Genomic DNA, 22,570 nt, shown 5'->3' on the forward strand with positions numbered 1-22,570 from the left:
GCATTACTAGCTAGGGTTGTGATAACCCTTGTGCCCTGTACTGCGTAGTCATTATCTTCATGTCTGGTTAGTGCATGACCCGCACAACTCTGTCATCATGGCATGGTTAAATTGAAGACAACCAATCTGCTCTCTGCTCGGGGCTTGCCTGGGTTGCTATAACGACAGATGCTATATCTGTTACCGGTGGCCCCAGAACAAGAACATGGTGGTGGTGAGATTGCTCTCAGAGGACTGCCCCCCCCCCCCATCCTAAGGTGCTTAACACCAGCTGTGCACTGTGGGAGGAGGATGGGTGGTACAGATGGATGGCTAAACCCACATAGATATGGCCTAATTCATTCACACCCTACCTCCTCAGTCTCAATAGTTTCGTGCCACCACCCCCTGTCTGTCACCACCCCTAGTCCCCAGTCAAGACTTGTCATCAAAACCTTGTGGGTGGACTAGTCACATTGTATCTATAGCAAATGGGATGATGCTCCTTTTCCCTGTGGTATTCACTAATCAGGCAATAACTAAATAGTTCTATTTTATCTGTTATGTTTTTGAGGTATCTAAAAAAACTTTACAATACCTTCCTCTGTTATTAGTCACACAATCAGTGAGGAGATTGACAGAAAGATTTGCACAAACACTTATCGAGTGTTTTAGCATTTCATTGAAACGCGACCTGCTTGTCTCGTCTCTGTGCCAACTCTGTAATCAAAACATTTTCAAGATGAATGTTGAAGGACTTTACAAATTAGATAAGTTTGGCGAAGGGTTCGGATACATTTGGAATGCATTGACCTTTAATAGCTCAATATGGAGATACAGTGTATAAGAGATACAGTGACATACAGAGCATTCGGAAAGTATTCAGACCCCTTCACTTTTTCCACATTTTGTTACTTCACAGCCTTATTCTAAAATTAATTCAATTATTTTCCCCCTCATCAATCTACACACAGTGCCCCATAATGACAAAGCGAAAACAGGTATTTAGTAATTATTGCAAATGTATAAATAAAAAATCAGAAATATATACATTTGCTATGAGACTTGAAATTGAGCTCAGGTGCATCCTGTTTCCATTGATCGTCCTTGAGGAGTTTCTACAACTTGATTGAAGTCCACCTGTGGTCAATTCAATTGACTGGAAATGATTTGGAAAGGCACACACCTGTCTATATAAGTTCCCACAGTTGACCAAGCCAGGTCGAAGGAATTGCCCGTAGAGCTCCGAGACAGGATTGTGTCGAGGCACAGATCTGGGAAAGGGTACCAAAACATTTCTGGAGCATTGAAGGTCCCCAAGAACACAGTGGCCTCCATCATTCTTAATAAATGGAAGAAGTTTGGAACCACCAAGACTCTTCCTAGAGCTGGCCGCCCGGCCAAACTGAGCAATCGGGGGTTGGTCAGGGTTGTGACCAAGAACCTGATGATCACTCTGAAAGAGCTCCAGAGTTCCTCTGTGGAGATGGGAGAACCTTCCAGAAGGATAACCATCTCTCCAGCACTCCACCAATCAGGTCTTTATGGTAGAGTGGCCAGACTGAAGCCACTCCTCAGTAAAAGGTATATGACAGGCCGCTTGGAGTTGGCCAAAACGCACCTAAAGGACTCTCAGACCATGTGAAACAAGATTCTCTGGTCTGATGAAACCAAGACTGAACTCTTTGGCCTGAAGGCCAAGCGTCACATCTGGAGGAAACCAGGCACCGCTTATCACCTGGCCAATATCATCGATAGAGTGAAGCATGGTGGTGGCAGCATCATGCTTTGGTGATGTTTTGAGGGAAAGATGAATGGAGCAAAGTACAGAGAGATCCTTGATGAAAACCTGCTCCAGACCTCAGACTGGGGGAAGGTTCACCTTCCAACAGGACAATGACCCTAAGCAAACAGTCTAGACATGCAGGTGTGGCTTCGGGACAAGTCTTTGAATGTCCTTGAGTGGCCCAGCCAGAGCCTGGACTTGAACCCGATCTGGAGAGACCTGAAAATAGCTGTTCAGCTTCGCTCCCCATCCAACCTGACAGAGCTTGAGAGGATCTGCAGAGAAGAATGGGAGAAACTCCCCAAATACAGGTGTGCCAAGCTTGTAGCATCATACCCAAGAAGACTCAAGGATGTAATCGCTGCCAAAGGTGCTTCAACAAATTACTGAGTAAAGGCTTTGAAGACTTATGTAAATGTGATGTTTCAGTATTTTATTTGTAATACATTTTCAAAAATGAGGGGAAAAAAACAATTTAATCCATTTTAGACTAAGGCTGTAGAGTAACAAAATGTGGGAAATGTGAAGGATTCTGAATACTTTCTGAATGCACTGTATATAGTATGATTGTACACAATTCATACCCTATAGAAGTAGGCACATATGTGTCTCAATAGTAATTCTACTGTATATTAAAAACGAACAATCTCACCAGCCAGTATATGATTTAGCATGGTTTAGAATGATCAAGTATTTGGCTATTGGTGCGTACAGTAGTTGTATTATGCAGCATCATTGTTTTGAATGTCTTAAGATGCCATTGAATAAACTTGATCTCACAAAACACTGAGTAAAAAAAAGCCATATTGTTGATGTGAGTAAAAGATATAGGAATCTCTGTTACCAATTACTGTGACTTTGTACTGTGACCATTTTTTTCTTCTTCTTCTTCTTTTGTAAAATCGTCTAGTCACTCTCTAAGATCAAAATGCACAACATCTTCTCAAGCCAGGTTCTCTCGGTGGAAGAGAATTGAACTTAAAGAGGAGCCTATGACCTAGAAGGCCAAATGGAGCCTTGGAGTCACACTAAGAACCAGCGAGAGGACTCAGTGTTCATATCATATCATAAACCACAGTCATACTGTGCATGAAACATTTCATTTTACCAAACAACTTGAGTGAAGTAAACTTGAAAAGCTATGCAATCCAATGTCTGTAAAAAAGATAACACGGGACTCCGGTCGTATAAGAGCAAAACCTTGAAACATAATCTCGTCGTTTTCTATCAGTAGAGTAAAAATGAACTGAAAATAATGTACCAGAAGCTTTTATGTGCACCCAATGATGTGCAGTGTACCATTTGAACAACATTTCACACATTTAAAGTATAAGTAATTTGCTTTGAAGCCATTGGTTGATCCTCTGCAGCAGTAGGTTCAATTTTGTTTCTGTGGGTGGACATTCAAATATCATAAACAACTTACTAAATCATCAAATCACTGCTGTCTGGCACATAGTGGTTCAGAGTGAAATAAGAAGGGAGAGTATACTTGAGCATTCAAGTGTTTGGCTAGCTCACACCACAAGACCAAGACAAAGGGGACTCCACTTGGCAGGTTTCCTGGTTGCTGAGAGGCGTTGCGACATCTTCACTGAATGTTCCCTTCAAAGAGTTCAGTCTGTATCGTCAGGTGACTATGAACTGCTTCATACACCAATGGTCAGTACCTGAAATAGAGGATAGACTAAGTTGCTTGATGTGTTGAAATATTCAGATTAGGTACAACAGTAACAGATATTCTAATACAGATTCAGAAATGTAAAACAGTAACTTGCGAGAAACTTTCTTCCACTTAAAAAACCCCAGAAAGTACCACTCTCAGAAAGTACCACTGTGCCTCACACAGCCCCTTAGCAATACTAAGAATACACGTCTCCATCCACTGTTCTGAGAACACAGCAGGGGGCATGTTCAAAGTGTTCACAGGCCTCATTTCTTTCGCTGTTGTAATCGGGCCACTCTCCCTTTGAGAACGACACTTACATCAAGTACCAAAGAATCTCACGTGGAGAGTGGATTTCTTATATAACTATTGTATTCACCTCTCATTATTTTCACTATTAGGTCGACTTTTAACATTAGTACTAGTGCTATGAGTGAGAAAGAGCTGATGGTAAATGGGGATAAAGCACAGAGATGAGTGGCTGAGGAAGGGAATGTTCTTACTATGGTGTGAGTGAGCAATGTCTTACGGAAGAAAATGGGGGATGCGGTTGCAGCAGAAAGAGACTCGTGAGTTGAAGTGGAGAGTGATTTTCTGATCGAGATCAGATTGAGAGGCACATTCAAAATACCGTACTGGTGTTGAGACAATCACTTTTATTCTGTAACTGGAACACCCAGGTTCTCTTTATTTTCTGAGGGAATGGCTAGGTAGTTTGTCCTGTAGATGGGTACAAAAGAGAGGCAAATCTAAGATCCTGTGGTGCATCCATGGAGCACCATAATGTGAACATTTCATTGGGCCTTTCTTATTGAACCCTGTCAACGGAAAACAATTGAGACAATTGCAAAACAATTTAGACAATTGGGGTAACTTACCACTGGGAATGTTACAGTTTATTCATTCATGACAACAACAATACTGAACATACTGAACATAAGCCTGGACACTGACTAAGAAACATGACATCGATTTCTTTCAACTTTGCTAATAGGATTCCCACAACCCATGAGTTAGCCTATTTCCTAGCCATTATTCTACAAGAAAAAAGTATTCAAGTAAGAGGAGCAGGTCAAATGAAAGTGGGGAAAGGATAGGAAATCAGTAAATCACACTTGCAACTGGTGGGGGATCATCCTGTCTCCTAGCCAACAGTCCATGATTGATGTGATTTAGGATCAGTAATGCATGCTACAGATCCTTTTAAATGGATGCATTATCCTGTACTGTTGAACCGCCAGTCACATACAGTATATTATGGCTGGCTGCCATCAGTGCGCCTCTAATGTTTATCTGCACAAACAGCTCAGTGCCCATCTGCCTCCAAAATGGCACCCTATTCCCTATACAGTGCATTCTTTTTTTTTAACCAGCGCCCTAAGTCCTGTCGGCACTAGACCGGACGGAGGTCATGCCTTGCAACACACCACTGGTGGTTAAACTTACTGTGGTATTCTTGAGCATAGGGTCATTAGGCATTGGCTCTAGACTGAGTGCAAAGAGTTGTCTATTTAAAAAGCATTTTCGGAACAACTGACACAAGCCATGTAAATGTAGCAGTGTACACTCTCTTCATTTGTTCAGAAGTGCATTATTTTAACCCATTTCCTCAATCGATGCCATCAGACATTCTCTCAATTTCCCAAGTAAGTTCTGTGTACATCTATCCTGCACTACTGGTACTTCCAGTGTAAGGTACAGGAAAAGTGTCATTGGAATCAAACATTCACGGTATATTACCCAATATCTTTATTGTAATGTTTAAATTTGATGGCCCACAATCCACTGTACCGACTTCCATCTACCGCCCAGCACCATCACCAATCATTGGGAGCTGACAGCACCAAAATATATTGAAGCCTTGGCCACAGAACAAGTCAATTTCAGATCCGGCTGCAAATCCACAGAGCACTAAATTGGTTGTTTGAAAATGGCAGAACAGGAGTCAGCAGAGCGCTCCAAACTATCCAGGGACCTCAGCAGAAAGAAGACTTACTGAAAAAGCTGACCGACTACTATTGACCGACAGCATGAGCCCTCAGACAATTACACCTCCATTACACTCTTTCACAGAACGCACAACCTATACATTGGATACTGCATGGCCTAACAGTAAATGTAAACTATTCACTACCCCCAATTTATTGAAGGAGTCGTAAAGTCAGCAAGGGGAATTTTACGCCACATTGTCAGTAATGCTTACTGTTGGTAAAGCCTAAACTCTGCATATAGTATGAGACACTTAGCATCATATCCATGCTGTATGTGCTGAAGCCAACTCTAGTTGTCTATCATTGTCCTACAGCCTACATCTAGATACGTGGTGCAAAGCAACGATAGAAACTAGAGTTGGCCTTGGTACATTCAGTATGGAGACGAGGCCATGATATGAGGCTACGAGACACGAGGCTACAAGATACGAGACTACGAGTTACAACGCTACGAGATACAAGACACGACCGCGAGATATGAGCGTATGAGATCTAATGCTAATAGATACAAGCCTACAAGATTCAAAGCTACGAGATACAAAGCTACGAGATACAAAGCTACGAGATACAAGACAAGCCTATGAGATAAAAAGCCATGAGACACATGGCTAAGAGCTACTCACCCTGTGTCCTGGGCCTGCTCCTCTGACTTGGAGATCTTCCTGTAGCAGTATACCATCTCCACCAGGAGCCAGCAGGTAAGGAAGACCAGCAGGACATACATCATGATCTCTGAGTACAGGGCAGTGGTGTCCTCACTGGCTGCCAGACAGACACACACAACCCATAGAGATGGATATAGGGCACACTTGCTACAAAGTCGGTTTCAGCATTGGCAGCGCCATCAAAGGCTTTCACCATTTTAAAGTAGGCAACTGGGTGGGACTACCTATGGGTCAAGGAAGGATAACAGAATTTCATCCAAGTCAGCAGAAAGGATCAGCAAATACTTCTGAGCAAAGATTCAAGCTCAACAGGTGGCAGTTAAATTATTAACTTTAGCTTAATGCCTGTTCAGGCTATACACACTCGAACTCAGTAGGTGTAGGTATATACCTTTTTAGTTTGATTACAAACCGCCTATAAACTCATAGAATTAGAAGAAGAAGACATTGACTACTTTGAAATTGATATAGCCCTCAATGGTTCTGCCCATGCTGTCACAGAAGTGATGAATGGCAAAGATAGGTGTGCCCTCTTTCCATCTCTATGACACAACCCACACCACATCTGTTTGGATGGACCACTGCAAGACAACAGAAATAGACAATGTATTTAAACTGCATTTATTTAATAGGGACTTACTGTAAATCTTGCACAGACTGTTCTACAATTATGTGATTTCTGAATAAAGCAAAGAGCTGTAAAGATAACTATGTGTTAGTTAGATAACTATGTAGGCCTATTTGTTTGTATGGGACGGTGAACAAATTCTCAATATGTTTTGAGACCCAGCATATCAGCCATAATAAATAACTGTCCTGTCGCCACTAGCAATGAAATGGCAATTCTAATTCAAATGGCTTCAGTATGTAGCAATCTATTTCTGATTTATCCATTCACTCATAATAAAAATATATAAACAGTCCCATATGTGGGCATTACAGCTAGTTCTGTTAGCCAGGTGAAGTCAATCTCATTCATTATAGGAGGCAGACTTCTTCAGGGATCGGTGTCACTTCCACGATACGGTTGAGCAAATGTTGGCTAATGCGATTAGTTTGAGGTTGTAAGTAACAAGAACATTTCCCAGGACATAGACATATCTGATATTGGCAGAAAGCTTACAGTCATGTTAATCTAACTGTACTGTACAATTTACAGTAGCTATTACAGTGAAATAATACCATGCTATTGTTTGAGGAGAGTGCATAATTTTGAACATGAAAAGTTATTAATAAACAAATTACGCACATTTGGGCAGTCTTGATACAAAACTTTGAACAGAAATGCAATGGTTCATTGGATCATTCTAGGTATGCTTTGTGTGTAGATACACGTTTTGTAAAAAATGTTGGTACATATTGAGAAGATACATTTGATGGGATAATGGTCCAATGATAAAGATGGTAAGATCCAATTATTGCTAGTATAATCACATTTGTAAAGTATACAGAATAGTGTTTCACATAACCTTATTGGGAATAATCAAAAAGTCCTCTCATGATGCTTTAGTGGTTTCCTCCATGCATACTACATTCTCTACCACTATAGTCCAGGCAATTTATTGCCAGCTGACAGTTAGTGTAGCTCTATGCAAAACACATTAGATATTGTAGCACATATTGATAGGTCAAATTCCCTCAGTTAAACAATTGTCATACTGCAAACCCACCAGTATTATTCAACAATCATGCCATTTCTTCTTCTCTTTTTCTTACATAGTATTCAGACCCATTTACTTATTCCATATTTTGTTACGTTACAGCCTTATTCTAAAATTGATTAAATTCAAAAATGATTCTACACACAATATCCCATAATTACAAAGAAAAAACTGTTAACATTTTTTTTTAAATTGCAATTGCATAACAAAATAACTGAAATACCTTATATATTTAAATATTCAGACCCTTTGCTATGAGGCCAAACTGAGCAATCGGGGGAGAAGGGCCTTGGTCAGGGTTTCTGACCAAGAACCCGATGGTCACTCTGACAGAGCTTTAGAGTTTCTCTGTGGAGATGGAAGAATCTTACCAGCAGGACAACCATCTCTGCAGCACTCCACCAATCAGGTCTTTATGGTAGAGTGGCCAGACTGAACCCACTTCTCAGTAAAAGGCACACGACAGCCCGCTTGGAGTTTCCCAAAAGGCTCCTAAAGACTGTTAGACCATGAGAAAGAAGATTCTCTGGTCTGATGAAACTTTGGCCTCTTTGTGTTCCAAGATGGCATAGCAGTCGGACGTGTGTTTTGTCTTGTCCCGTCCTGTGTAAATATAGTTTTTTCCCTAGTTTATTCGTATATATTTCTTATATATCTTAATCTCACTTTCCATCTACGGACTGAATATACTCTCCTGCAACCCGCCTCACCCGGATCTGCTATTTTTATACTTTAGAACCGGAACCCCCATCAGAGGTTGGCCAGCTAACTAGCTTCTAGCTAGTAGTCAATTAGCCACTGCTAGCGTTCTTCACTGCTAACTCGGATACAAGCAAGCTTTAGCTCGGTCAATACCTGCCAGTCTGTACAGCGCGATATCAACTCAGAGCATATCGGACTGCTTTTTCTCTACCACATCTCCGGATTCCTACCACAAGCTCTGAACCTTTACACCGGATCATCGCAGCTAGCTAGCTGCAATCCGAGTGGCTATTCCTGGCTAACGTCTCTGTCCCGAAGCAAGCACCAGTTAGCCTTGAGCTAGCCTCGAGCTAGGCCCATCTCCCGGCTAGCCGAAGAGGTCCACCAGCCAATTCTTGGGCTACAATACATATTTTGCCAATTGGCCTGGACCCTTTACTGCCAACACGGAGCACCGCCGATCCATCATGACTGGCCTGCCGACGTAATCGTCCGAGGTGGTTTCAACAGGCCCCTCCGTTACGACGTTGCTGGAGGCCCATCTGCTAGCCCCGGCCCGGGAGAGATCAGAGAGAATATAGAGAGTTCAGACAGCTGATGTTCTGAAAGAGCTGCAAAATCTGGATCCCTACAAATCAGCTGGGCTAGACAATCTGGACCATCTCTTTCTAAAATTATCAGACGAAATTGTTGCGACTCCTATTACTAGCCTGTTCACCCTCTCTTTTGAATCGTCTGAGATCCCCAAAGATTGGAGGGCCTGTTGTCCGGACTGTTGTCCGGACCTCTGGCAGTCTCTATGGGGGCGCCACAGGGTTCAATTCTCGGGCCGACTCTTTTCTCTGTATATATCAATTGATGTCGCACTTGCTGCTGGGGAGTCTCTGATCCACCTCTATGCAGACAACACCATTCTGTATACATCTGGTCCTTCTTTGGACACTGTGTTAACAAACCTCCAAACGAGCTTCAATGCCATACAACACTCCTTCCATGGCCTCCAACTGCTTTTAAATGCTAGTAAAACTAAATGCATGCTCCTCAACCGATTGCTGCCCACACCCGCCCGCCCAACTAGCATAACTACTCTGGACGGTTCTGACTTAGAATATGTGGACAACTACAAATACCTAGGTGTCTGGTTAGACTGTAAACTCTCCTTCCAGACTCACATTAAGCATCTCCAATCCAAAATTATATCTAGAATCGGCTTCCTACTTCGCAAAACAAAGCCTCCTTCATTCATGCTGCCAAACATACCCTCGTAAAACTGACTATCCTACCGATCCTTGACTTCGGCGATGTCATTTACAAAATAGCCTCCAACACTCTACTCAGCAAACTGGATGTAGTCTATCCCAGTACCATCCGTTTTGTCACCAAAGCCCCATATACTACCCACCACTGTATGCTCTCGTTGGCTGGCCCTCGCTAAATATTTGCCGCCAAACCCACTGGCACCAGGTCATCTATGTCTTTGCTAAGTAAAGCCCAGCCTTATCTCAGCTCACTGGTCACCATAGCAACACCCATCCGTAGCACTCGCTCCAGCAGGTATATTTCACTGGTCATCCCCAAAGCCAACATTTCCTTTGGCCGCCTTTCCTTCCAGTTCTCTGCTGCCAATGACTGGAACGAATTGTAAAAATCACTGAAGCTGGAGACTCATATCTCCCTCTCTAACTTTAAGCACCAGCGGTCAGAACAGCTTACCGATCACTGTACCTGTACACAGCCAATCTGTAAATAACACACCCAACTACCTCATCCCCATATTGTTGTTAATCTTCTTGCTGTTTTGCACCGCAGTTTCTCTACTTGCACATCATCATCTGCACATCTATCATTTTCACCTCTATTTCTCCTCTATGGCCAATTTATTGCCTTACCTCCCTACTCTTCTACATGTGCACACACTGTACATAGATTTTTTATATTGTGTTATTGACTGTACGTTTGTTTATGTGTCACTCTGTGTTGTTGTTTTTGTCGCACTGCTTTGCTTTATCTTGACCAGCTCGCAGTTGTAAATGAGAACTTGTTCTCAACTGGCCTACCTGGTTAATTAAATAAAGGTGAAATACATAGATATTATTTAAATGGCAAGTGTCATGTCTGGAAGAAACCTGGCACCAACCCTGTGGTGAAGCACGTTGGTGGCAGCATAGAGGGAAAGATGACCGGGGCAAAATATAGAGAGATCCTAGATGAAAACCTGCTCCAGAGCGCTCAGGACCACAGACTGGGGGCGAAGGTTCATCTTCCAACAGAACAACGACCCTAAGCACACAGCCAAGACAACGCAGGATTGGCTTCGGGACAAGTCTCCGAATGTCCTTGAGTGGCCCAGCCAGAGCCTGGACTTCAACCCGATCGACCATCTCTGGAGAGACCTGAAAATAGCTGTGCAGCTACATTCCTTATCTAACCTGACAAAGCTTACGAGGATCTGCAGAGAAGAATGGGAGAAACTCCCAAAATACAGGTGTGCCAAGCTTGTAGCGTCATACCGAACAAGACTCGAGGCTGCAATCGCTGCCAAAGGTGCTTCAACAAAGTACTAAGTAAAGAGTCTGAATACTTACATATTATACTTCTGTTTTTTTTAGGTTTTACAAATTAGCAAACATTTCTAAAAACCTGTTTTTGCTTTGTCATTATAGGGTATTCATTTAATACATTTTAGAATAAAGCTGTAACATAACAAAATGTGAGGGGTCTGAATACTTTCCAAAGTCACTGTATGAACCCCCAGCAGTCCACAATAGATAGGCAGATAGAGGTAATGTAAAGTGAATGTGCAAATAATTATATACAAGTATACCTATTAAATAGTATTTATGAGTAAGGTGAACATCCAGCTAGCATCCAGTAAATGGAAACCAAAGTAGATGGTTAGAAAAAAAACAATCCCTTACTATGAGGCCTTCAATTGAGCTTTGATAATAAAAACAGAGCAAAAACACACAATTACTCATACAATACAACTATTAAAAAAGTTTCATGAAAATTGTAAATAGGATTAACATACCGAATAGCACCTAAGACAAAATAATACATTGGTAACAAGAAGAAGGTTTATGGGTAAAGCACATATAAATACGCAAATCACACATTGCAAACCACAGATAGTTTAGCCTCCAGCAGGGAGCTTGAAATGACAGGAAGTACAATTACAGAACAGGAAGTACTCTTACCTTCCTCTCTGACCACCAGGTTGATTATCAGGCTGTTGGTAACCGAGGGAGAGTAGCAGTCAAACTCAAACTGTCGGAAGACCACACACTTGTAGGTGCCCGTGTCGTTCATTGTGACGTTGAGGATACTGATGGAGAGTTCCTGCAGGTCTTTACTTCCATTCCACATAAGGCGACCCCTCCAAGGCCCCTCCAGGTCCCTGGGTTTTCCATCAAACAGGTAGATCTGATGGGGCAACGTAGCAAGCACACACACATTAATCGTTGTTAGCTAACTTTGACAGATTTTTCCCTCATAATTCAAAGTATTTGTGGACCATACAGCCTGACCAGGACAAAGTTATAGGCAATCATTCCTGGTCAGGTCACATGGTCAGGAAATAATGCTGGTCCTGTCAGGTGAAATAGTTGTACTGAAAATGTAGAAGTTTTTGTTTGTGCAAATGGATGTTAGATGGAGGAGACCTACAGGGATGGGTTCTTCGTCAGGTGGGATGTAGTACCAGTCCACGCGTGTCTCCGCGTTGACCTCCTCCCTCTTCATACATGAGATGCAGGTCAGTTTCATGGGGTTCCCAACAACAGCCTCTGTTTCTGAGGGCACATCCACACATACTGGCCTGCTCACCTGCACTGGAGATAGTAACACACAGAGCATCACACCAGCACCACACGGTAGCATGTACAGTACACATCACCCAGAGATACATACATGTGTGTGTTTGTGCGTGTGTTTGAGAGGCAGGTTTGCATTTTTCATCATGAATGTTGTTCTGGAGGCAGCTCTGCAGAGTGGTCACTAGTCATACAATCAGATTTTAAACCTAACCTTAGCCACACTGCTAAACCTAATGCCTAACCTTAAATTAATACCGAAAAGCAAAATGTTTTTTATTAATTTTTACAATATAGCCAATTTTGACTTTGAAGCTAGCCTAAGGGGAAATCACTCAGGTCTGCCTCCAGGACACTCATGATATTAAACATCAACCTAACAGTAACAAATAATTAAACAGCAGCAGTAAAATAATGATAGCTAGGCTTTATTTATATAGTTATACATTTATTTAACTAGGCAAGGCAGTTAAGAACAAATTCTTATTGTCTATGACGGCCTAGGAACAGTGGGTTAACTGCCTGTTCAGGGGCAGAACGACAGATTTGTACCTTGTCAGCTCGGGGATTTGAACTTGCAACCTTCCGGTTGCTAGTCCAACGCTCTAACCACTAGGCTACCCTGCCGCCCCGGGGGGGGGTACCGGTACAGAGTCAATGTGTGGGGGCACCAGTTAGTCGAGGTAATTGAAGTAATTATGTGCATGTAGGTAGAGTTAAAGTGACTATGCATTGATAATAAACAGAGTAACATAGATAATAAACAGAGTAGCAGCAGCGTAAAAAAAAGCGGGGTCTAGGTAGCCCTTTGATTAGCTGTTCTGGAGTCTTATGGTTTGGGGGTAGAATCTGTTAAGAAGCCTTTTGGACCTAGACCTGGCGCTCCAGTACTACTTGGTGTGCGGTAGCAGAGAGAACGGCCCATGACTAGGGTGGCTGGAGTCTTTGACAATTTTTAGGGCATTCCTCTGACACCGCCTGGTATAGAGGTCCTGGATGGCATGAAGCTTGGCCCCGGTGATGTACTGGGCTATGCTCTCTGTAGTGCCTTGCGGTCAGAGGCCGAGCGATTTCCACACCAGGCAGTGATGCAACCAGTACGGATGCTCTCAACGGTGCAGCTGTATAACCTTTTGAGGATCTGAGGACCCATGTCAAATATTTTCAGTCTCCTGAGGGGGAATAGGCTTTGTCGTGCCCTCTTCACAACTGTCTTAATGTGTTTGGACCATGATAGTTTGATAGTTCCATGCAGCCACATGGAAACCAGGAATGTCGCAGTAGTGAAAGTGACACAGAAATGTATTGGGAAAGAGGACCAGGTAGAAACCTGCTCTAAATGATATGTGTCAGCAGCCTAATGTTATGCAAATGTATTTCTTATTTCTGAATGGCAGCACTGACGGACCTCATTTGAGGCTTTCACTTACTGTTGAAGATGATCTACTGTATGCTTCCTATTTAAGTACCTCTATTAGTTTGTTCATGTTTTTAAATGTTGGAATAGTTGATGAAATATTTAGAATATTTTATATAAATGTGTTACCAAATTGTATTTTATTTTACTTTAGAGACTGATTACCCAAAATAATGTCCTGTTTGTTGGCTTCTACATGTAATGATAATAGGCTTATACCTTCATTTAACTTTATCCAAAAGCCCCCAAAAAAAAAAAAAAAAAAGTTATGTAGATGGAACATAAAGGCCTAAGTGTTGGGATTTGTTTGATTGTGATGTGTCAATTAATGTCAAAAACCGTTGCATCACAAATCTAATTTAGGTGTGATTTTCAACCATGAGAGACAAAACACATAATGTAAGTGCAAACACTTACCTACTAAAACCAACAGTAATAGAGAATGCAATATAACCCTGGTTCGAGTTCTCATATTCGGTATTCTCTGGGATAGCTGTCTTGGACACGCTCTCCTGTTCACAATCAAAGAAAGAAAAAGCACGTTAAACCCCGAATAATCTCATATTTCATCTACAGTATTTTAATCTACAGTATATCTATGGCGTGTTAGTTTAATGCCCTAGTTTGATTAGGCTATTTGAAGAGCGTAATTTCAGGACAATGGACAACGCACCGCTACCCAGGAGATCGGTCGTCGATAAATATAACACATTCTGTGTAGAGATTTCACAAAGTGTAATAAAAATCTTGCTTTAGGCTATATGATGGTAATTTGACAGTGTCTGAAGAGAACATTAATTTAATATGATCATTGACTGGCCTGTTGCCTAAGATTTATCACTTATCTTTTTGTAAACTTATCCCACATTATTCAAGTATATTTGTGGTGAGAAAAAAAATAATACTCAAACTCACAGTCATTCACTCGATATTCCTCGCAGCTTCACCATGAATAAAACCCAAAAGAGACCTGTAGATTCCACACTCCGCTGAGGCCACTTTCTATTGCGGGATTTGGGTGAGCGTCTAAAAATCCTCAATCATACAATAACGATGGATTGTAAAAAGTTTTACATGAATAGCGAATAATAAATTGGTTTAATCAAAAAAGGATACTCTTTTGTCAGATTCTTCATAAAATGAGGAACAATCCGAAAATGACGTTCTGTTCAGCTGTTCACTGCCTTTGTTTTTCGCAATAAACGGTCGTCACTTAGGGCTACGATAACGTTTCCATCGATGCGCATGCGTAAAAGTCACAACCTATTTATTTTCACTCCCTATCTTCTTGTTCCCAGGCACATGGACAATACGAAGTACAGTTCCAGTTAAACGTTTGTACACACTTCCTCATTCAAAGGGTTTTTCTTAATTGTTTACTATTTTCTACATTGTAGAATAATAGTGAAGACATCAAACCTATGAAATAATACATAATGTTGTAACCAAAAAAGTGTTAAACAGATCAATATATATTTGAGATTTGAGATTCTTTAAAGTAGCCACCCTTCTCCTTGATGACAGCTTTGCACATTATTGGCATTCTCTCAACCAGCTTCATGAGGTAGTTACCTGGAATGCATTTCAATTCACAGGTGTGCCTTGTTAAAAGTACATTTGTGGAATTTCTTACCTTCTTAATGAATTTGAGCCAATCAGTTGTGTTGTGACAAGGTAGTTGTGGTATACAGAAGATAGCCCTATTTGGTAAAAGGCTAAGTCCATATTATGTCAAGAACATCTCAAATAAGCAAAAAGAAATGACAGTCCATCATTAATTTAAGACATGAAGCTCAATCAATGAGAAAAATGTCAAGAACTTTAAAAGTTCCTTCAAGTGCAGTTGCAAAAACCATCAAGGGCTATGATGAAACGGTCTCTCATGAGGACACCCACAGGAAAGGAAGATCCAGAGTTACCTCTGCTGCAGAGGATAAGTTCTTTAGAGTTACCAGCCTCAGAAAATGCAGCCCAAATAAATTCTTCACAGAGTTCAAGTAACAGACATGTCAACATCAATTGTTCAGCGGACACTGCATGAATCAGAGTTCATGGCTGAAAAGAAACCACTACTAAAGGACACCAATAATAAGAAGATACAAGCTTGGGCCAAAAAACATGAGCAATGGACATTAGACTGGTGGAAATCCCTCCTTTGGTCTGATGAGTGCAAATGTGAGATACAGAGTAGGTGAACGGATGATCTCTGCATGTGTGGTTCCCACCGTGAAGCATGGAGGAGATGTGTGGGGGTGTTTTGCTGGTGACACTGTCTGTGATTTAGGCACACTTAACCAGCATGGCTACTACATCATTTTTCAGCAATATGTCATCCCATCTGGTTTGCGCTTAGTGGGACAATCATTTGTTTTTCAACAGGTCAATGACCCAAAACACACCCCCAGGCTGTGTAAGGCTGCGTAAGTGATGGGGTGCTGCATCAGATGACCTGGCCTCCACATTCACCAGACATTAACCCAATTGAGATGGTTTGGGATAAGTTGGACCGCAGAGTGAAGGAAAAGCAGACAAGTGCTCAGCATATGTGGTAACTCCTTCAAAACTGTTGGAAAAGCATTGTAGGTGAAGATGGTTGAGAGAATGCAAAGTGTGTGCAAAGCTGTCATCAAGGTGAAGGGTGGCTACTTTGAAGAATCTAAGATATAAGATAATCTAAGATTTGTTTAACACTTTTTTGGTTACTACATGATTCCATGTGTTATTTCATAGTATTGATGTCTTCATTATCATTATTATACAATGTAGAAAATAATATATATATATTTTTTAAACTTGAATGAGTAGGTGTGTCCAAACCTTTAACTGGTACTGTATATGTACAGCATGTGTGTGTGTGTGTCACGCCCTGCCCTTAGAGAGCCTTTTTATGTCTCTATTTTGGTTTGGTCAGGGTGTGATTTGGGCATTCTATGTTCTTAGTTCTATGTTTTGTGTTTCTATGTTTTGGCTGGGTATGGTTCGCAATCAGGGACAGCTGTCTATATTTGTCTCTGATTGGGAATCATACTTAGACAGCCTTTTTCACTTTTGTTATTGTGGGAAGTTGTCTTTGTTAGTGGCACTGTAGCCCTCATAAGCTTCATGGTTGTTTTGGTTGTTTTTGTTGGCGACATTTTATAAATAAAGAAATGTACACTCACCACGCTGCACTTTGGTCCACTTCTTCAGACGATCGTGACAGTGTGTGTACAATAAAGTTTGTTCAATCAATTAAAACAAAGCATAATAGATTCAGTGTACTGTAATACATTTGTTTTTGTGTGTGTGCATGAGAGTTAGGCTACATGGAGGAGACTACTGTGCAGTTCACAAAAAAGTTATTAAATTCACATAAAATAACAAAGGTTCACTATAGGTCTTACTTCCAACATTGAATTAAGATGGGAGAGCTGAAGAAGACTTTTTCTTGTTCAACATACGATGATTTTCCATGTTGACTTTATATTGTTTGCATATTCTTGTAATTTGCTAGTATATTTTTGTGGATATCCGAAGTAGATGGGTAAATGTGTTGTTATACTATACTGAACAGAAATATAAACACAGCATGCATATTTTCAATGATTTTACTGAGTTACAGATCATATAAAGAAATTAGTCAACTGAAATAACTTCATTAGGCCCTAATCTATAGATTTCACATGACTGGTGAGGGGCGCAGCCATGGGTGGGCATAGTCCCACCCACTGGGGAGCCAGGCCCGGCCAATCAGAGTTTTCCCCCCACAAAAGGGCTTTATTACAGAGAGAAATATTCCTCAGTTTCATCAGCTGTCCAGGTGGCTGGTCTCAGAAGAAGGTGAATGAAGAAGTCGTGTGGATTTCCTGGGCTGGCATGGTTACACCTGGTCTGCGGTTGTAAGACCGGTTGGACGTACTACTAAATTATCTAAAACGACATGGCAGGTGACTTTTGGTAGAGAAATTAACATTCAAATCTCTGCCAGCAGCTCTGGTGGATATTCCTGCAGTCAGCATGCTATTTGCACGCTCCCTAAAAACTCTGTGGCATTGTGTTGTCTTACAAAACTGCAATTTTTTTATTATTTTATTTCACCTTTATTTATCCAGGTAGGCCAGTTGAGAACAAGTTCTCATTTGAAACTGCGACCTGGCCAAGATAAAGCAAAGCAGTGCAACACAAACAACACAGAGTTACACATGGAATAAACAAACGTACAGTCAATAACACAATAGAAAAAGTCTATATACAGTGTGTGCAAATGGTGTGAGGGGGTAAAGCAATAAATAGGCCATAGTAGTGAAATAATTACAGTTTAGCAAATTAACACTGGAGTGATAGATGTGCAGATGATGTGCAAGTAGAAATACTGGTGTGCAAAAGAGCAAATGAATACAGTATGGGGATTTTTTTATTTTACCAGGCAAGTCAGTTAAGAACAAATTCTCATTTTCAATGACGGCCTAGGAACAGTGGGTTAACTGCCTGTTCGGGGGCAGAACGACAGATTTGTACCTTGTCAGCTCAGGGGTTTGAACTTGCAACCTTCTGGTTACTAGTCCAACGCTCTAACCACTAGGCTAGTATTTACAGATGGGCTGTGTACAGCTGCAGCTGTTGCCCCCAGAACAAGGTGCACCTGTGTAATGGTCATGTTGTTTAATAATATCTTCTTGATATGCCACACCGGTCAGGTGTATGGATTATTTTAGCAAAGGAGAAATGGTCACGAGCAGGGATGTAAACAAATTTTATTTCAGCTCATGAAACATGATACCAACACTACATGCTGCGTTTATATTTTTGTTGAGTATATTTTGAATTGGCAGAATTCAAGAGGGGGAGGATTTTTGAGAAACTTTTTTTACTGAGGATTTTTGGAGACGGGTTGTAAACAATTGTTTCCAGAACCCATCTGCTGCTCTCGTATGAGGTCTGAATAAGGAAAAGCAGCGGTGAAATACAGAATTGAAGGATGTGAAAAAAGTCTGGTAAAGGAGACTCCACAGTAAATTAGTATAAAAATGTTCCCATTAAATATCATCAATCAACATATTCAAGTGCTCGGTAAATACGTTTGTCAAATATTCTACATTTAATGCTACTATCCATTCCCACCTATTCATTTCCACATTTTTCTAGCTGACAAAGAGAAGTGGAATATTGGAAATTGGTCATAAATGTCAGTATAAAGTATACCTGTTTTTGCCACATTATTCAATTAATCAGTAAAAATATTACTAATAAGGATGACCGATGAACTGGTCACTTTTGTGGGCTTTGTAGTTGAGGAGAAATAGATAGCTGGTGTATAAAGTATTCAAAAACTCTGATGTCAGTGAGCCCTTTTTACACGATGTCACAATGTGCTATACAGAAACCCAGCCTAAAACCCCAAACAGCAAGCAATGCAGATGTAGAAGCATGGTGACTAGGAAAAACTCCATACAAAGGCAGGAACCTAGGACGAAACCAGGCTCTGAGGGATGACCAGTCCTCTTCTGGCTGTGCTGAGTTGAGATTATAAATGGCCAATATGTTAAAACTACCAATGTCAGTATCGGGTGCCCTATAAACACATCCAATTCTAACTTTTTTACCACCAAAAAATGTACAGGAGGGAATTTCTCTGAAGGGCGATTCAACGTTAATGTTATGAGTTGCAAGTGCAAGGTCATTCTGGTACAAATAATTTAAGACTTATGAACAAAAATGACAACAGACATCCAATGTACCACCACAACCACACAGATGTTCTATAATGTTGTTGAGCATCTGGAAGGAGAGTGCTTACTCATAGCCACTCATTTAATACAGATCAGTGAAGCACATATATTTGTCTTCACCCCCTCAGGCATCTCCAAAGGATCACACAGCAGTGATAGAGCTCAAAGATCACCCTGGAATAGATCTTTAACTCTTGATTCAATGTATACTCTGACATCGGTGTGTACAGTATGTGTAGGGCATCAAACTAGGGCATGTGTAGGCCATTGAAAAACACATCATTCTGAGCATACCAAGAAAAACCAGCCTACAGAGCTTCTAATGCAACCTTACAATCCCCATGATTCACGCTCATATTTGGTGCTTATAGCAGGATGATGCAATGACCTTTCATCTACATAAAACTTAATCTGCATTTGACACAAAGCGATGAGTTTTTCAATGATGTTTTATTCCATTCTGCTTCACTGCTTCTCTCTGCCATTACCTCTGAGAGCAGTCATTACTACTACCCCCCCCAGTTCACCCACACACCAGTGTGAAAGAAGCCTGGGTTGCATCTCAAATGTCACCCTATTCCCAATATAGTGTGCTACCTTTGACCAGAGGACACTATGGGCCCTGGTCAAATGTAGTACACTTATAGGGAATAGTGTACCTTTTGAGACGTGGCGCTAAAGTACTTATGAAGGATCGGCATGGTATCAACTATACCCATTATTCTCCATGAGTCACATTGAGTATGAATTATGTTTGCCTTCCTAGACATTTATTTAGGAAAGACTACGCTGTTTAACAAACTGTTAGGCATTGACATATGGAATATGATAAATCAGATTTGTACAGTAATGGATGGTACTGTGTGTGTGAGTATTCCATACATTGCATAAATACAGTTCATTCTGAACCCAGCATCTCAAGTAAAGCTATTGTGATATTTATTCCGAAATCTTCTAACCAGTATTTCTACATTTCTCTATGGCACGTCGACCTCTTAAACTCTCGATTGTTCTTCAATGTTCTTAATCTGGGGGGAAAAAATCAAAGGTTTATCCAGTGAAGATATCTTAAAACTCCATTCAACTTCATAAAGCAGATACAGTGTATTTGTAGTGCTCAAATTAGAAAATTCAGTGTACTCTAACAATGAGATCACTGTGTTTAATCTAGTGGCCGATGTACAGTATGTGTGCATGGAGGAATAAGAAAGGCTTACCTCAAAGTATACCATAGGTTTAATGATTTCAGCTTTCTACCATGGATTACAAATTTCATTTGGAGTATGTTGCCATTCTATTTCTATGGATGTTGTGTGTCATAAAAAAATGTCACTGTTTAAATATCAGAGCACATGGTTGATATATTCATGGCATCAGGCAAGTAGGCAGCAATCATCATTTGAATGACTAATCCCACGGCATATTATTTCTAAAGAAAACACATAAACAATGAAAATGGCAGTGGAGAATAAGCCGTGTGTTGTTCCCAGCAGGCTGGGTGTCTCAGAAACACTAAATATGGCAGGCCTGGTGGGCTGCCACTGCCACATCCCAGAGATAAGGGAACCATGGCAACAGTGATGCACAAGGACCGGATGACGGGAACACGGCAGAGAAAAGGAAAAACCCTTAGACTAACACAGGAGAAGCTCGGCTCTGAGAAGAAACCACACTGGTTTGTTTATCATTCTCCTTTCTAAGAACAAAACAAATGGATTTGTTCCTACCCAATGGGCACACACTGGTTGAATCAACGTTGATTCCACAGAATTATGTGAAACCAACGTGGAATAGACGTTGAATGGCTCCGAGAGAGGGTAGCCACCGCTTCTAGCCACTAGGCAACTTCGCAGTATTTAGTTTTTTTAATGTTATTTCTTACATTATTAGGCCAGACATATTTTTGAGTTATTACATACAGCCGGGAATAACTTTTGGATATCAGAGCGACGGTAACTCGCCAGTATTACCAGCATTACAACCAGGAATATTCGACCTTCCTGAATCAGATCCTTTGTCCGTAACCCCCAGGGCAATTGAAATGATTCCGGAGGCTGACCCAGAACATCGTCCGCGGATAAGAGGTACTCAGAGTGGACTTCTAGACTGACTCGGGAGGTACGCACATCACCCACCACTTCCGAGTATATTACTCTATAATGTTCAGTCTCTGGATAATAAAGTTGAAGAGCTGAGTGTGAGGATTTCCTTCCAGAGAGACATCAGGGATTGAAACATTGCTCTCTTGGGATTTACTATCCAAGTCCGTACAGCCAGTTGGGTTCACAATTCATCGCGCAAACAGGAATAAATCTCTCCGTGAAGAAGAAGAAGGGGGTGTATGTTTTATGATTAACTACTCATGGTATGATTGTGATGACATACAGGAACTCAAGTAATTTTGTTCACCCGACCTAGAATCCCTCACAATCAAATGCCGACCTTATTACATCCCAAGAGAATTCTCTTCGGTTATGGACACAGCAGTGTATATTCCCCCTCAAGCCGATACAACGACGGCCCTCAAAGAACTTCACTGGACTTTATGTAAACTGAGGCCGCATATAGTGAGGCCGCATTTATTGTAGCTGGGGATTTTAACAAAGCAAATTTAAGGAAAGTGCTGCCGAAGTTCCATCAGCACAACAACTGTAGTACTCGCACTGCTAAAACACTCGACCACTGCTACTCCAACTTCCGGGATGCCTAAAAGGCCCTCCCCCACCCTTCATTCGGCAAATCTGACCATGACTCCCTTTTTCTCCTCCCTTCCTATAGGCCGAAACTCACTATTCAAAGCTGGTCTGACCAAATTGTTTTGATCACGCTGACTGGGATATGTTAGCCTCTGAGAATAACATTGACAAATATACTGATACGGTGACTGAGTTTATCAGGAAGTGTATAGGAGATGTTGTACCCACTGTAACTATTTAAACCTACCCTCACCAGAAACTGTGGATAGATGATGGCAGCATTCGGACAAAACTGAAAGCGCAAACCACCACATCTAACCATGGCAAGGTGACTAGGAACATGGCAGAATACAAACAGTGTAGTTATTTCCTCCGTAAGGCAATCAAACAGGCAAAACATCAATATAGAGACAACGTGGAGTCACAATTCAACGGCTCAGACACGAGACGTATGTGGCAGGGTCTACAGACAATCACGGACTATAAA

At 41.3% G+C, this 22,570-nt stretch overlaps 1 protein-coding gene across 4 annotated transcripts; it reads right to left on the minus strand.

The window, feature by feature from the left end:
- Window positions 1–2,263: 2,263 nt before the first annotated feature.
- Window positions 2,264–14,932, minus strand: LOC112266714 (sodium channel subunit beta-3). Of its 4 annotated transcripts, none has more exons than XM_024444433.2 (7): window positions 14,595–14,932; window positions 14,097–14,191; window positions 12,117–12,280; window positions 11,648–11,873; window positions 6,046–6,184; window positions 4,086–4,151; window positions 2,264–3,435 (listed from the first exon to the last, which is right to left on the minus strand). In XM_024444433.2, the coding sequence occupies exons 2-6, from the start codon at window positions 14,149–14,151 to the stop codon at window positions 4,088–4,090; spliced, it is 648 nt and encodes a 215-aa protein (XP_024300201.1). In that variant the 5' UTR covers window positions 14,152–14,191; window positions 14,595–14,932; the 3' UTR covers window positions 2,264–3,435; window positions 4,086–4,087. The 4 variants fall into 4 exon arrangements, with proteins under 4 accessions (XP_024300201.1, XP_024300199.1, XP_024300200.1 ...); XM_024444431.2 differs by having other exon boundaries at window positions 4,068–4,151; XM_024444432.2 differs by having other exon boundaries at window positions 4,063–4,151.
- Window positions 14,933–22,570: the final 7,638 nt, after the last annotated feature.

The sequence above is a fragment of the Oncorhynchus tshawytscha genome, linkage group LG14 (genome assembly GCF_018296145.1).
Source record: "Oncorhynchus tshawytscha isolate Ot180627B linkage group LG14, Otsh_v2.0, whole genome shotgun sequence".
Taxonomy (NCBI): Eukaryota; Metazoa; Chordata; class Actinopteri; order Salmoniformes; family Salmonidae; genus Oncorhynchus; species Oncorhynchus tshawytscha.